Genomic DNA, 16,613 nt, shown 5'->3' with positions numbered 1-16,613 from the left:
CTGAAAAGAGCTGTTGAATATACACGAGCTGTTTTATTACACGTAGGAAAGCAATGGTACGAGGATCTCAAAAGGAACGTAAACACTAAACAACAGCGACGACTTCTTCTAACCTCACAATTTGCTTTAATCGTTATCGATCGATCAATAAGACGATGTAAATTGACTAAAAATTGGTTCCTCGACATGCCAATCCTCAGGGATAAAAATTACCAACAATTGAACGGTAGAATTCGCAGTTTTACAGTTTTAAGTTGGTACTGCAAAACCTTCATCGATGACGCACACGCATTGTTCCGTGATTCTGACTATAGATAACTTTACCCTGTTTATATCAAATTTTCGAACAAACGTCAAATCTTCAAATGCGATGACAAGTTAATTAAACAAATAACCCAGCCTACTATTCAATTCTCAAAATTTTCATTTTAATCAGGAACATAACCATCTTTTTTTTTACTTTTTTCAACGAAGTTGTGCCGGTAGGGAGAAAAATAGTATTCAAATCTTGTTAAGAAAGTGCCCTTGCAGACCTTAGGCACTTACAAACCTCCCCTACGGCGCGGTTTATAATCTTTGCCTGCGGTCTGCAAGAAAGCACGTTCTTACCTTGGTTTGAAATATACTATTGTGTCTATAGACTGTAGAAACTTTCGTGGACTAATTCCTTTCGTCGGCGCCTCCAATCACTATATGATTTCCGCATAAAATTTAATTAAAGCCTAAAAATCGCTCCTTTCTGCGAAACTCCACTCCTCAACTCCTTCAACCTGGCCTCTGAGTAGCTCTCCGATTAAACAAATATGTAAATGGAAGTCGTTCTTATTTATTGCGATTCAAGAAACGACACTCGATCGCCGTTCTCTTCAATACGAGCCCAAATCCAAACTCCACTCCGAACCGGACGCCGCAAATGAATAATTCATCGCTTTCCCGCCCGGTCCTCTATATTTTTGCCATTTCCTCACGGAAGAGTATCTTCTCGCCGATAAATCAGCCAGTTATTAGAGTTTACCGAATGCGACGAGTTCACCGCGAGATGGAGCGAAATTGCCAATAATTTATAAACACTCTCAATCTATTAGCGGCGACTTATCCCCCGCACCGATGCCCACACGGCACCTCCATCTTGTTGCAGCATGCAGTCGGCGTTCCGATGGAAAATCAATTTGCCGGAGGCGCTTTTCATTATTGCATGTTGGCGATTGATGGGCATAAATTCGCGGCAGATGTTGCTAAATGGAAGGTGAAACAATGGCGAGTCGTCGGAGCACGTCAGCCTCCACGACGTTATAAATATCGGGCCTCGGACCGATTTATTATCTATCACCTATTCGGTGGTGCGGTAATCACCGAAAAGCTGCCGGTGTGGGGAAAGGTGAGGGACGTCAGAGGCGCGAGACAAATTGCAAAGTAAAAAACTTACCCAGACAAATTATAAAATGGCAAATTTAGAAGAAAACTATTTTGTATCTCATTTCGGTTTCTGCTTTTAAATTAAAAATTAAATTTTCTCCGAAAAATCTAGTTTCATAATAGATAGTTATTTAAGATATAAGTGTAAAAAGTTATCCTTTATTGGACCAACCACGGCCTCCTAGATTAATAAGAGACTTTTGTCTCTTAACGGCCGTGTGAGTTTTTAGTACGAGGCCTTATTTCTGTTTTTGTGAGGGCGACACAATACATTGCATATTTGGTTGACTACTATTCAATTTAACAATAATCAATTATGTTACAGTCAGTTACAGTGCAATGTGAAACCAAATAAAAAAACGCCGTTTTTGCATATTGAAACAATGTATTGTAAAAAAAAAACTAATTAATAGGATGATTATTTTAATTTTAATAATTTTCTCTTTTTGGTATTAATATTGATTTTCTTAATTTTTTGTGATTCTAAATTACAATAATTTTTTAATACTGCAGGCACTAATTTGGCTACTATAATGTTACATACCAACTTAAAATGACACTCGCATTGAAAAATTGGGTTATTACAAAGGTAGGATACAAATACATTCTTTAAAATGAAGTCGACCTTGTTGGTTGGAAGATTAGGCAGAATTTTTACCATAATTTGAATGGCATATATTATTAAAGCTACAAATTTTTCATTGGGGTAATTTAGTCTTCCACGATCTTGATTGTAAATAAGTTCCAACAAGGCATTTGTTTTTTCAAGAGAGGAGCTTCGTAAGAGGGATAAACATAAATCACAATTCACAGATTCTTGAACTTTCATAATTAGATATCCACATAGAAATGCTGTAGCTGCTGATTCTATATCACGTGAACTGACATCACATCTAAATATAGTTAAATTTTCTAAATCTTCTACTATTTCGTCATTTAGAATTATGGCAGTTTCATGACTATCATTATAGTCAGAATTAACGTCAAGCTTTACATTGCTGGTGTATTCAACTCCATTCATTGCGTTACTATTATTTATAGTTTTTATCAGACCACTTCTTAAAATTTGTCTGAGAGCATATTCAGCTGTTCTGCAATCTGTTAAATCATTACAACCACCACGAAGTCTGACGTTTGCAAATAATGATTCCACCGGATCCGAACTAAAACTTCTTGTCAAAACGTAGAAAAAATCAAGATCGCCAATTAAATATTTAATACATAAACTTGTGCTTCTTGCAGTAAAAATTAATGCTTCAGCTGTTTCTTTGCTTAATCCTTTAATTCCGAGATTTTCTGAACTGGACTGTATATCATTAATATATTGGATAAATTCTCCATTTAACCATGATAGTCGAGCATCGTTAATGTTGTTATAGGGAGCAGTATTAGTATCTCTCTGATGAATATGTTGGGATTTATTGCTAACGTCGTGTAGCTGGAAAAATTTATAGATAGTTTCCATATATTTCACAGTTGCAGTGCAATCCTTAAAATGAGCCAACTCTTCGCCACCATGGTCAGCAAGGTATACTAATGATCAGTGTCCGGACGAAATAGTACCGGACAAGTCGACCAGTACAACTTTGCGTAATCCCTCGCTCGCACGTAAACACGATTCAGCTGGTTCCCTGTTATTGAAAACGAACCAGCTGAGTCGTGTTTATATGTGAGTGGGGTATTACGCAAAGTTGTACTGGTCGACTTGTCCGGCACTATTTCGTCCGGACACTGCTAATGATGCAGTAACCCGTGGTGAAAATATTTGCACTGCTAAATATACTTTCATCTTTTCAAAATTGGATGGATAGAGATGTTTTTTGGTTAAATATCTGACAGGCCTTGTTATTAGACCTTCTTGAATATCTGAGAGTTCTTTTAAATAATTTGCCGAAATTTGTCCATCAAACGAAGCCATGTCATGATCTAAAAACAAATTCCGTGCGTTTTTGATTATGTGGCAATAGACAAAACTCAAAAAAAACTTAAGTCCGGGATTGTATGGATGCGGGACTACATTTTCCAGTGTGCCATTTCCAAAATGCTTAAACAGTGCAACGTGGGATTTGTGATTATCCCCTACAATTCTAATAACAAAAAACCCGCACTCACTAAGCATCTTCATCACTTCCAACGTTAGTTTATATAAATCTTTCCCAGTCAATTGCCTATGAAAAAAGTAGCTTGCGGATATTATGTATTTTGTTGACAATCCATATATTAGATAACAAAGAAGCTGATTAGCGATAACTGGCTTAGATCCAATTTTATCCTGGGACTGATTTATTGTTTCTAAACCGAATATACGGTCCTCTGCTTTCGAATAAGATATGCTTTCTCTGACAGCCATATCGTCAACCACCAAAGAACAAACTTTTTCAGAAGCTCTCAAGGTTTTAATTTCACACATTAGTCTGTGTTTGATTAAGTTATCATTTCCTGTACCAAAGTATTTACTTAATGTTGATTTGCAGGGTAGTTTGAAAAGCAGATTTCTTGGAAACTCGTATCCTTTTGGGGAAGAATATCTCCACGCAATGCACTGGCGAATGGTTAATTCTGACCATCTTGGAACCTTCTTGCTATAATTCTTAATTTGGTCCAAAATAAATATGGCTCGGGGATTCATAGTAGCGGCATCAGTTTTAATTGTTTGCATACATTTCCACTCTGAATTATTTTTGTCTTTTTCCACTCTTACTCTTACTTGTTCTTTGAGTCTGTTGTAGCGAATCTGCAACCGCTTCAATTTCTGTGCCAAACACAATTTTGTATAGAACAAGTCTTTTATAGTGTTAGACTTGATTGTCGTTTGAGTACCGATTTCACAAGAACATCCAAAGTTTTCCAAAATATTAGTTGCTATGTTCATATCATCATTTGAAGACTAAAATTGTATTAACATAAAATTTGGTTTTATTATGATGATAAATATACCTTAAATATAGAAGGTATCACTCCTGTAACTAACATTCGCCGCTTTGTGGTCGAACGAAAATCATTAGGCTTAAAGTGCTCACTACATACGAGTGAATATTCCTTTAAATTGGGAATATCCAAACATATATCAGTGCAACAATGTTAATACCTATACCTACTTGTATATGAGGATAATTACACCTTACCAGTATAATTAATCAATGTTTGTTTCCATTTTAAATTCAAACTCAAATTTGCGGGAAAGCCATGATACGAAATGTCGTTCAAATTATGTGAATTGCAATTATTTACACAACATTTCCTTATTTCAGACATATTCTAGCAGTTTACGAGAAAAATATTTGTCAATGAAACACGCAGAATGAAACAGTGACAATTAAAGTGTTGGTGACAATATTTTGTCATTCGTGTCATCAATTCTTTTTAACACCCGTCTCCTGTGATGTTTAAATTACTACCGCGAATTTGCAAAAATTTACAAAACGGATCAATAGAGGGAGTTAATATAGAAAAAGCTAGAAAAAACAGACATTTCATGAACTCACGCAGCCGTATAAGAGACAAAAGTCTCTTTCTAATTTAGGAAACCGTGGCACCAACGCAACGGCTTAAAATACGACCGAGGAACTCGTTAAATAAACTACATATAGTCTATCCAGTGATAGATTGTTGACAGTCAAGTATTTATTTCACGACTCCCGTACTACGCGAAGAAAATAGTACCGCGGCAAATTTAAAATATCCCACAATGTTACTAAATTACAAAATGAAGTCTTCATACACGCGTTGAATTAAGATTTTATTTAGGATGTCTCAGAATAAATGTAGGAGACGTGGATGACATATTCTTCGTAAATTCTAATAACGAATTCGAAAGAAAAAGTGCCCTAGGATAATAATTAACATTAACAACGTAAGATGTAGGCTAAAAAATTTATATATGATAATAAATTTATAATGTCACATGAATGTTTTAAAATATTAACCTACGTTGACATGAATTAGTTTTGGGCCAGGAAAATAAAATAACGACAAAATATGTTTATTTCTACATTTTTATTTTTATCTCACCTGGGACAAGAAGCTAACACAGGTCAGAACCCTGTTCATAATGGATTTTCACTCAAAATGGGGTAAACGTAAACATGGAAAAAACGCATGATTTGACCATCTATTTTAGTCATGTACCTATAATACTGTCACTTACCAGGGGTTGAATGTCCCCCCATCTCGTCTTCAAAACGCTACATCTGCAAATAAACCAAACCCTTTAAATAACTAGTCATTACCTAGGTGAAAACTCAAATCACTATCACTGTCGTCACTTTCAATGTCAACATTAATCACCAGCTCCTCAACAGACGTATATACCTCTTTTTCAAAATATTGTCTTATAATTTTATTGGTATGACCTATGTAATGTGTCCATTGCTCTGCAGAGACCCCTTCTAAAGCTGTCCTCCACGCCAAAATTGGATTTTTGTTCTTCAAAACCTCACTGTCATATGTTCGCTTGGTTTGACTCCATACCATTTCAATCGGGTTAAAAATACAATGATATGGAGGCAAACGTAATGGTTTATGACCAGCCTCATGAATAACACGATCCACTACGTAGACAGGACTTTTATAATTTTGTCTGCATAACTTTAATAAGGTGTCCTTTTTATCTGTCTCAGAAAAATGGATATTGTTATTTTGAAGCCAGGTCTGTAAATGAGCTTTTCTCCATGCACAAGTTGGTTTCTTTTCCACCAAGCGACTATGGTAACTGGCGTTGTCCAGAACAATTATTGATGGTTCCGTCAAAGCAGGTAATAATTTATCTTGCAACCACTCTTCAAAAGTTTCTGCATTCATTTCTGAATGGTAATCCAGTGAATTTTTTTTGCTTTTGAAGATGAGTCCTGCTCCTTCAATAAAACCATAAGAATTACCCGCATTAACGACAATGTATCGATCTAAAATTTCGTATTTTACAATTAAACGTAATTTCATATAAGTTGATTACACTAGTCTGTACCTCCTTCCCCTGTTATCTTTTTTACTGATCGTACATCTTCATCTTGCCAAGATCGCCTTACTGTGCCATTAGCAAATACCCACGTTTCATCCAAATAAACACAAGGTCTAGGATCAGAGGAGTTTAAATTGTCCATGTAGTCTTTCAAAAACTTTTTTCTCAGTAACGTAACATGTGGCTTCTCCATTAATGCACGCCTATTGTCGTCTTTACGATAAGTGAAACCCAATGTTTTCAAAAGTATTGCAAGACTTGAACGTTTGTAATGGTAGATAAATTTTGAAGTGAGCTCCTGGCCTAAAGTATCCAACGTCACATGCTTTTGTACAATTAAAAATTATTAGTTCTACACACTTAATTTCCTAAAATAATGGCCCCAGAAATCTACATGCAAAATAAACTCATAAATTAAGAAAAAAAGAATCTCATTGAATAAAGCACCCTTTCTTCTCTCATCAACAGTACCTCAACAGCAGATCCCAAACACAAATTTCTTTCCTTAAAATAGGTGTATGCATTGGCAATCATCTTCTCTTGGCCTATCAAACAGTTCATTAAAATCAAACGAAAAACCAAGAATCTTACCTTTGACTGAACCGTATTTGTTATATCACGTAGGCCACTCATTGTTTAAAGAATGTTTTGCAGTGACCCTCGAAGCAAGTAGGCTAGATTTAGGAAGTTGGTAGGGAATTCAATTGTTATTGTTATATTTATAGTTTCGAGACTTGTCAGAAATAAAGCCAATTCTTCTATAAAGTTCGTTTCTCTACATTGGTGACCCCGACGTCGAACAGAATGTCTAAACAACAAGAAACTACATCAGAAGTATCAAGAGTTTCACTCAAGATTCCTCCATTCTGGAAGTCCAACCCTGCCTTATGGTTCAAGCAATTGGAATCTCAATTTATCAACTGCGGTATTGTACAAGATAGCACAAAATACCATGCCGTAGTCGCAGCAATTGAGAGCAATGTTTTAAGCGAAGTGAGTGATATTATAATGAAAACTCCCGAGAATAACATGTACGAAAAATTGAAAACAACAATGATAAATAGATTTTCGGAACCAGAGACGACCAAATTAAAAAAATTATTACATACTTTCGAACTGGGCGACAAACGTCCTAGTCAACTATTGCGTGAAATGCAGGAACTCTCAGATAACAAATTCTCTGATGACGTATTAAAAATTTTGTGGATTCAAAGATTGCCGGCACAATGTCAAACAGTACTTTCGTGTTTTGATTCTGAGTTAGAGGAATTAGCATCAAAAGCAGATAAAATCATGCAGGCTACTACTAACACAGTCATTAATGAAGCAACTGCGGATCCGCCTAAAATTTTCCAAAATCTTCAAAATCAAGTAGAAGAATTAATTCAAAAGGTTGAAGCTCTGAATAACCGACCAGCCAAAAACTGGTACCATAAACCTACACAAAGGAGAAGGCAAGATCCAACCCCTGATGTTCGACCATGTTGGTACCATATGAAGTTTGGTTCTAGAGCTCATCGTTGCCAGCCCCCCTGTTCTTTTCAAGCGGAAAACTTGTAAGCCACTCGTACGCGGCGACAGGCGAGAATGGCTCTGAAATCAGTCGCCTTTTTATGACAGATGTCACAACTAAAACACAGTTTTTGATCGATACAGGTGCAGATGTATCAGTTCTTCCACCACGTTATAGCGATAGAAGCAAAGGTCATACTAACTTATTTTTGTCAGCAGTAAATGGAACGAAAATTGGCACATATGGTGACAGAACATTAACTTTAGACTTCAATTTCAAAAAGTTCACATGGAAATTTCTTATTGCGGACGTGTCAAAGCCGATCATTGGCTCTGATTTCTTAAACCATTTCGACCTTTTGGTGGACATTAAAAAGCAAAGAATCTTCGCTAGATCCGAAATTACGGCTTATGTCGGCAACACAAATAAGGAAACAACTATGGTTGAATCTACAGACGCCTATATGGATTTTGCTTCTCAGTTCCTGTTAAAGGAGTTCACAGATATTTCAAGTTCGCCCGGTAACGGCAACATTACAGTTAAACATAATGTTAGACATCGCATAGAAACTGTTGGACCGCCAATTTTTTCAAAAGCCCGTAGACTTTCCCCCGAGAAGTTGAAAATTGCAAAAGAAGAATTTAGAGTAATGATAGAAAAGGGAATATGTCGTCCTTCTAACAGCGAGTGGGCAAGCCCACTACATACAGTTGTGGACAAAATGAACTGGGACAATGTTTTTTCGCCAATGTAAGTCTGTCTGAAAGTTTACCCTTTCTATGGTTACTATTAAAATATTTATAGTTTATTATGTATTTTGTGTTGCATATTATTATCATATTAATTCCGTTTTCCCTTCTTAATGTTGGCCTACGGTTGGCCCTTAACCCTCACTTAGTGCAACTTTACAGTTGTGGACAAAATAAAGTAGGACAAATCGACAAATTTTTCTCGCTCGTATCATTTTCTCTAGGAGATCAGTTATATTCACATGATTGTGAAATTAAGGATATGTTGAATAAATCTAAAATTTAATTGGTTTTCAAATAAAAAATTTAAAATCGAATTTGTAAGTACCCATGATAAGTTGGGAGTTTATTATTCCCCTGCTCTTAAATACAATGCAATGAAAATAATTTAAACTAAACTAAATACATTTATTTAATATTATTATTAATTGAAAATTATTTTTCAAACTTAACAATAATTAATATTTTGTCATTGCACCGTTGCGATTAACAACTTCTGCTAATCTTCGGGGCATAGAATGGCATAAATTCAAGAAGTAATCGTCTTCAATAGTTTCCCATGTATTATGAAGAATTTCTAACATTTCTTCTACATTTCGGGGTCTGAGATTTTGCCTTTGTATTTTTTTTACGAGTAGCCCCCAGACGTTTTCGATAGGGTTTAGGTGGGGGCTGCGGCTAGGCCAATCAACGATATGAATATTATTTTGCCTGAACCAGTCTTGCACAATATGTGCCGTATGGACAGGGCAATTATCCTGCTGAAATAAAAACTGATCAGGATATAACAGCGACACAGAGGGCAACATTATATTATTTAAAATTGAAATATATTCTGGACTGTTCAATCTTGTATCAATATGCCATAAAACACCGGGGCCACGTGCTGATATCCAAGCCCACATATTTACAGTAAATCTATTACTATCTACATGATTTACATATCTTCCTTGGAATCTGCTATTAGCGGGACGATAAACACGAATGGGACCATTACGTGTTGACTGGAAAGTCTTCTCATCAGTAAAAATAATATTATCCCAAAAGGTTTCATCAACTGCCATGTACTCTAAAGCAAATCCAACTCGACGTTCTTTATGTTGCTGTGTAAGAAGTATTTTTTTCGCCGCTGAACGACAACGTATGTCTGTTTCTTTTACCCGTCTTCGAGCAGTACGAGCAGATCCTGGGAAGTTGGCTTCTCCCACAGCGTCCACAACGGAGTAAAAAGGATGTTCTCTTATTGTCTGGATTAATAAAGCATCTTGCTCTTGATTAGAAGCCCTTCTTCGTCCGGCCCCAGGATTTGCATTTATTGTTCCTTGTTGTCTCCACTTTTTTAAAATATTGAAGACGGAATTTTTATTAATATTGTACCTGAGAGCAATCCGCCTTATGGACCAACCGTCCTCAGCTTTGGAAATTATTCCCAATTTGACTAAATTGCTAATGCGAACCATGATCGTTTTTGATTTTTTTTTTGACAAGTGTCAAATTTAAAACTTCAGATTTAGCGCCCGTTGCAATCAACTAAAATTGAGCGAAAATCTGCATCAAGACTTGTCCCACTTCATTTTGTCCACAACTGTATGGTTCCAAAAAAGAACGGAGAATGGCGTCCATGCGGAGACTATCGCAGGCTGTGGCACAATGTGACAATATCAGATCGCTATCCAATTCCACACATTCATGATTTTGCTCAAACGCTCGCAGGGAACTCAATCTTCAGCACAATTGATTTAGTCAAAGCGTATCACCAAATTCCAGTCGAAGACAAAGATATCCCGAAAACAGCTATCATCACTCCATTTGGTCTTTTTGAATTTCCCTTTATGTCTTTCGGGCTATGCAACGCCGCTCAGACTTTTCAAAGATTTATCCACGAAGTCACAAGAAATCTTGATTTTTGTTTTCCCTATATTGACGACATTTTGGTAGCATCTAATAACCAGGAACAACATAAACAACATCTCCGACTTCTTTTTGAACGTTTACGTCAATATGGCATTATTATCAATAAGGCTAAATGTGTTTTTAGTAAAAGCAACGTCAAATTCTTGGGATATCTCATCGATAGTAATGGTATTCAGCCATTGCCCGAGAAAGTGGCAGTCATTACAAATTTTAAGTTGCCTGGGACGATTAAAGACTTACAACGTTTTTTAGGAATGGTAAATTATTACCGGAGATTTATCCCTCACGCAGCAGAAGCACAACTCAAATTACAAAACATATTGTCAGGTAAAAACAAGAAAACTGGAGCCAAAATATTATGGACAGAAGAGTTAAAACGAGCATTCGACACCTGTAAACAAACCCTAGCAGATGCAACCCTTTTAGTTCATCCAACATCAGGAGCACCATTGGCACTTTATGTAGATTCATCAGACTTTTCAGTTGGCGGAGTTCTAGAACAGCTCGTTAAAGGAAAATGGCAACCGCTCGCATTTTTTTCTACTAAATTGAATGCTACTCAACAGCGTTACAGCACTTATGATCGTGAACTGCTGGCAGCATATCTGAGCATCAGGTACTTTCGTCACATGCTAGAAGGACGTGAATTTGTTCTTTTCACGGATCACAAGCCACTTACTTTCGCTTTTAAGCAAAAATCAGAAAAAGCAAGTCCTCGTCAGTTACGACACCTCGATTACATTGGTCAATTTACTACCAATGTTCAACATATTTCAGGAAAGGCCAATATTGTTGCAGACACACTCTCCAGAATTCAAGAGGTTATTATCCCTAAACCTGTCAATTACGAAGCAGTGGCGGAAGCTCAGGAAAACGACGAGGAATTAAAATCGTTGTTGATGACACCGACCGATTCAAATTTACATTTCAAGAAAATCTCGATACCTGACTCGAACAAACAAATGTATTGTGACGTTTCTACAGGTGTCATCAGACCATACATTCCCTCAAAATTTCGACGCCAAGTGTTCGAAAGTATCCATAATTTATCCCATTCCGGTATCAGAGCGACAACGAAACTTCTTCGTACAAAATTTATTTGGCCTTCAATCAACAAAGATAGCGTTTTGTGGACTCGTACTTGTATTCAATGTCAGAAAAGTAAAATTGGAAAACACACAAGAAGTCTAGTGAGCACACTTCCAACGCCAAACGAACGTTTCAAGACCGTGCACATAGACATCGTAGGTCCCCTTCCCTGTTCAAAAGGATACAAATACCTTCTAACGTGTATTGATCGTTTTACTCGTTGGACAGAAGCCATACCATTGGAAGACATCAAAGCCGAAACAGTAGTGCAAGCGTTTTTGTCGGGCTGGATCGCGCGTTTCGGAGTACCTGCTGAAATAAAACACGACCAAGGAACCCAGTTCGAATCTTCACTTTTTAAAGAGGTAGCCAAAATATTTGGAACTAAAACAAGCCACACCACAGCTTATCACCCGCAATCAAACGGAGCAATCGAATGTTGGCATAGACCTTTGAAAGCTGCTATAATGTGTCATGCTACACCTCAGTGGATAGAAACATTGCCACTTATCTTATTGGGATTTCGTTCAGTTTTACATGAAGATTTGGGTACTTCAACAAGCGAACTAGTGTATGGAGATACTCTCAGGTTACCAGGAGAATTTTTGGCTGATTTGAAATCAGAGGTCAGTCAGTCAGTGTTCGCAGAAAATTTGAAGACCAAAATGCAACTTCTCCGTCCTGTAGCCGCTGCTCATCACGGCAGATCGAATGTTTTCATTCACAAGGCTCTTGCAACCTGTTCCCACGTATTTCTCCGTCATGATGCTGTGAGACGTTCTTTACAACACCCTTATGATGGACCTTATCGAGTAATCTCCAGGAATGAAAAAACGTTCACCATCCAGATCAAAAATAGTGCAAAAGTTGTTTCCGTTGATCGAGTTAAACCAGCTTTTTTGTTAAAAGATTACGTTATCACTCAGGGGGGAGCTATGCAGTGACCCTCGAAGCAAGTAGGCTAGATTTAGGAAGTTGGTAGGGAATTCAATTGTTATTGTTATATTTATAGTTTCGAGACTTGTCAGAAATAAAGCCAATTCTTCTATAAAGTTCGTTTCTCTACAGTTTTTCCTTCGAAAGATTCTTAATTAAATAGTTTATTTTATAACACTTTGACGTCCTACAAACACACGCTGACAGGCACCTGACAGGTCGGAACCGTGTAGGGTGTAGGAATAAAAAAGGCGCGAACACTGCCAACGTTAAAGCGCATCAACCCAATGTTCCTATTGATATACCGGGTGATCAAAAAGGACTGTTTAAGTTGGCAGTACAATTAAGAAAATTTTATATTTCGGTTATTTATAACACTGCAACCGGGTATGTTTTGTTGGTTTATTTGACAAATATCTGATGTAGGTATAGCATTAACAACGACAAGCCATCAACAACCGAAAGTTACTCCTGTTATACAATTTAAAATACAATTCAGTGTTACCAACTTAAACAGTCCTATTTGATCACCCCGTACATTGTTAATGTCTAGGGAAGTTTCTTTTTTTCACGATATTTGAAAAAGTTGAATCTATGGCTGGATTCACTATACCTACTATTATTTCATTAAAGAAAAATTCAAGTTTTAAGTAATAAATGAATTTTTTGTTCGACACTGTCAGAATTTGAGAATTTTCTCCTATATACCATTCACGATGTTTTGGCATAAGGGGAGGCTATGATTTCATTTTTTAACGTTGGATACATGTTTGATTTCTGTCATCTCTGCTGTCACTAAAGTGCCTGACATGCGGACCTATCAAAATGAACGTAACATGTTGCCGAATTTACCGTAATCATAATTAAGCGACTTTAAAACGTATTGATGGTGTTTGTATTAGACTGCAGAACATATTTTCAGTAAGTTACAATGAAGTCAAGTTTTTTTTTTGTGTATAAATTGAATCGTAGGTGAGTACAAGATAAATATGTAGCACGGATAGTGAAGGAAGAAACAACGACCCAATTGAAATGGCACAGGGGCTTTGTAAGACCTATTATAACTTCGCGATAGAGTTGTGAATTTATGGCTTGAGTCTATTTTGAAATGTACTCCCTAAATTTGCCAACATTTTTGTAGATATTGTGAAGAACTTATTTCGGAAAATTGGGCAAAATTAATGGGAAATCTTTTATTTGAAAACGTTCTTCCTTTAATAATTTCATTAGGAGAATGTGACTCGGAATTTGATTGGGATTTTGATGCATGTAATGATGATTCAGAATTTTCTAATGAAATAAATGGAAGTTGAATAGTTTTGTTCTTTTGTGTCATAGACGATGGGTGTGAAAATATTTTGCAGAAAGATTCGAATAAAGTAAGGCTTAATAAGTAGGTACAAGATTTTATACAATCTAGTTCTAGGAATGTTTTGGTTAAAATGAAAAATTCATTGAGAAATTACTAACTGGTTGGTTAAGACACTGTATAGGTGGGTTATCTAAGTGGTGCATAAATTAACAGGAGCCACTTCGTCTTCCGGTCCCGGTCCCTACTATTCTGTAGTCTGTTGAAGTCAGTTTCCTGTTTTGTTAAATTGGATTAAAAATGTGTGTATTGTTCTATTGCAAACTAGTAAAACTGACAACAATGCACTAGACAATGACGCAGTTTATAACCTGAAACTTTGAAAAACATAACCTAATTCAACAGACAGCTTTACTGCCAACTTAAATGCACTTTTTCCATGGCCTCCCCTTATGCCAAAACATCGTGAATGGCATATATGTGAACGGATTTTGATAAATGTCACAACTTGTCAAAACGAAACGTCAAGCTAATTTTAAAGGTTTTAAGCGATTTGGAGCCTTTAAGGGGCTCATCGAACAAAAAAACCTTGTATTCAACTCGTTCGTGTGTAAATTGGGCCTTTTTTGGCACGCGTGGTCCATTTTAAAACGCGAGTGAAACTCGTCAAATAAACTACTATTTTTTCCACTATCTTTTCGATTTTTTTTTAAAAAGGACCAAAATTATTTTTGGTGGAATACTTGGCAATGCTTCACTTTCACCACTCCATTCATTCAACAACTATTATCGCTTCTGATCTTTTGCTTTGCGAAGGAAAATTGTTTAGCAATAATATGTACATATAATATCAACGAGCTAACAAAGATTTCAAAACTGTATACACATTTAAAAAATGAATATCTTTTTTTGGGTTTGCCGCGAAGCATTATTATTCATCGATTGTTAAAATCTTCAGATCGAGTAGACGAATTATAGTTTTCCTCCTTTCCCAAAATTAGCTCCTGATTATTTTTTCAAATCTCCTCTTCTATTCGTCTTTGTCCAGATGATCCGTCACTACTCCTCTTGTTGCCCCTCTTCCTATTTGTCTCCGCGTCTTTAAACACTGCAACATTCCTCGCGCACGCTCTCTCACTTCATCAGACCGCGAGCTAAAAATGTCTTTCTTCCCTGACCAAAGACCGTATTAGCTCGACGCGCACATTCGAAAAAAGTGCAAAGGTTTCGCCGAATTTATTGCGGCTTCAGCAAAGTTTCATTGGTCGTTTCGGCTCGCATAAAACAGCTGTACATAAAACACCCTGTACACATTTTTTGATTTTTATAATCTTCAGAAAAGAACGAACTGCAACTCGTGTCCAATTTATTTTAAGCACCACCACATGACAAACTTTAGTACGCTAGAAACCAGTTTATTGAAAACACCCCAACCATCACTAGTTTCTGCCGAATATCTTGCATAGATCTAGCCGAAGACTGTGACCCCTCACGAGAAGATAACGATTTCGCATAAATCTTTCCGGCCACTATGTAGCTCTCAATTTTTCCTGCGTTTTTATCTCTTATATATTTAAATATTCCTTTTTCGGCCCAGTGGTGACCCCACGAATTGGCCGCCAACCAATAGGGAGTACCATCTTCCGTACCCCACCCCAAAATTTTCACAACGCGTACACCAGACTTTTCTTTTACGATTGGTCTGTACACACCTAAGGAACAATCATTAGCATTAGAACAATCTGGAACAAGAACACACCCTCTCCGAAGAATTGGAAGTCAGTGTGAAATTCAAAGGTGGCGGTGACTGGACCGTGTCTTAGGATATCGAGTCGTATCTGAATAGTATTCCTCGCAGTTGCATAGTAAGAGTTACCTTTGTACTTGTCGCTTTTGTAACTAAACTTGTACTTTTCGTTAGTGCAGTGCTGCAGGCAATGGCTGTGCGCCCCCCAATTATACGCCCAACTAGAATAAGGTCTGCAACCCTTAGAAAGTGAAAAACATTAATTGTGAAGCATTGAAAAATTGGTGTTTGCACAGTCTTTCTAAAGTGGTGGGGACCTCCTGTCACTAGTCCTGTTTCCACCCAGAACTTGAAAGCCTCCAAAGGATTGCCCTTCTGGCACCCATAGTCATGTGGTGAGCACGTCGGACAACACGCCATTAGATCTTCTGCAGACAGATTCACTTTGATTTTTCCTTCCGACGCTATGCAGATTCTGTCACTCATCACCGACGCTGCCGCGAAGGCCTGCAAGTTATCAGTGACAATTTTTACACACATTTTTGTAAAACTATCACCCAAGTGCCTCCCTTGCAATTGCCCTCGTCTATGACGGTACTTATGATGTCACTGCAGTAGGGCCAGTGCTCCCTCGAGTCGAAGGACTCTGGAAGAGTGAAAAAACCGAGGTCGTGAAAAACGCGAGTCACGTCGTTGCCAAAATAGTTCCGAGGTTCCGTTCCACGTAAAGATTCTAAGTCTGAGATTCTAAGGGACAGGTTTCGGAAACGGTTTTTCCTAGCGGTCCAGGTGGTGTTCATGTTGTTGATGGAGGCGATGATATCGTCGTCCATCAACTCCAGGGTTTCCGACAGGAGCCGGGAGAAGATGTACATCAGTACTATCACTACCGAGTTTGTTGACATGTTTTCCTGGATGAATTAACAGAAACTGTCAAAATAAAATGACGATTTTCTGTTACGGCAACTGACAAACTAGATTGT

At 37.2% G+C, this 16,613-nt stretch overlaps 1 protein-coding gene and 1 long non-coding RNA gene across 2 annotated transcripts; both read right to left on the bottom strand.

Annotated features, from left to right (window-relative positions):
• Positions 1-5,397: 5,397 nt before the first annotated feature.
• LOC138138872 (uncharacterized) lies at positions 5,398-7,017 on the bottom strand. The gene is made up of 2 exons (XR_011162138.1): positions 6,380-7,017; positions 5,398-6,317 (listed from the first exon to the last, which is right to left on the bottom strand). It is a non-coding gene; the product is annotated as an uncharacterized lncRNA (long non-coding RNA).
• A 7,730-nt stretch (positions 7,018-14,747) lies between these two features.
• LOC138137974 (cathepsin B-like cysteine proteinase 4) lies at positions 14,748-16,599 on the bottom strand. The gene is made up of 4 exons (XM_069057602.1): positions 16,188-16,599; positions 15,925-16,137; positions 15,643-15,871; positions 14,748-15,595 (listed from the first exon to the last, which is right to left on the bottom strand). The coding sequence occupies exons 1-4, from the start codon at positions 16,533-16,535 to the stop codon at positions 15,279-15,281; spliced, it is 1,107 nt and encodes a 368-aa protein (XP_068913703.1). The 5' UTR covers positions 16,536-16,599; the 3' UTR covers positions 14,748-15,278.
• Positions 16,600-16,613: the final 14 nt, after the last annotated feature.

Source organism: Tenebrio molitor, chromosome 9, assembly GCF_963966145.1.
Source record: "Tenebrio molitor chromosome 9, icTenMoli1.1, whole genome shotgun sequence".
Taxonomy (NCBI): Eukaryota; Metazoa; Arthropoda; class Insecta; order Coleoptera; family Tenebrionidae; genus Tenebrio; species Tenebrio molitor.
Note: the sequence above shows the minus strand (reverse complement) of the source record. Positions and strands in the feature narration are given on the sequence as shown.

Excerpts from the sequence above, each read along its gene's own strand:
- LOC138137974 (XM_069057602.1), bottom strand. The coding sequence starts at position 16,535 with ATGTCAACAAACTCGGTAGTGATAGTACTGATGTACATCTTCTCCCGG. Across the intron at positions 16,138-16,187 it reads ATTGCAAGGGAGGCACTTGG|GCCTTCGCGGCAGCGTCGGT; the intron begins GTGATAGTTTTA and ends GATAACTTGCAG. Across the intron at positions 15,872-15,924 it reads CCCACCACTTTAGAAAGACT|GGTTGCAGACCTTATTCTAG; the intron begins GTGCAAACACCA and ends TCACTTTCTAAG.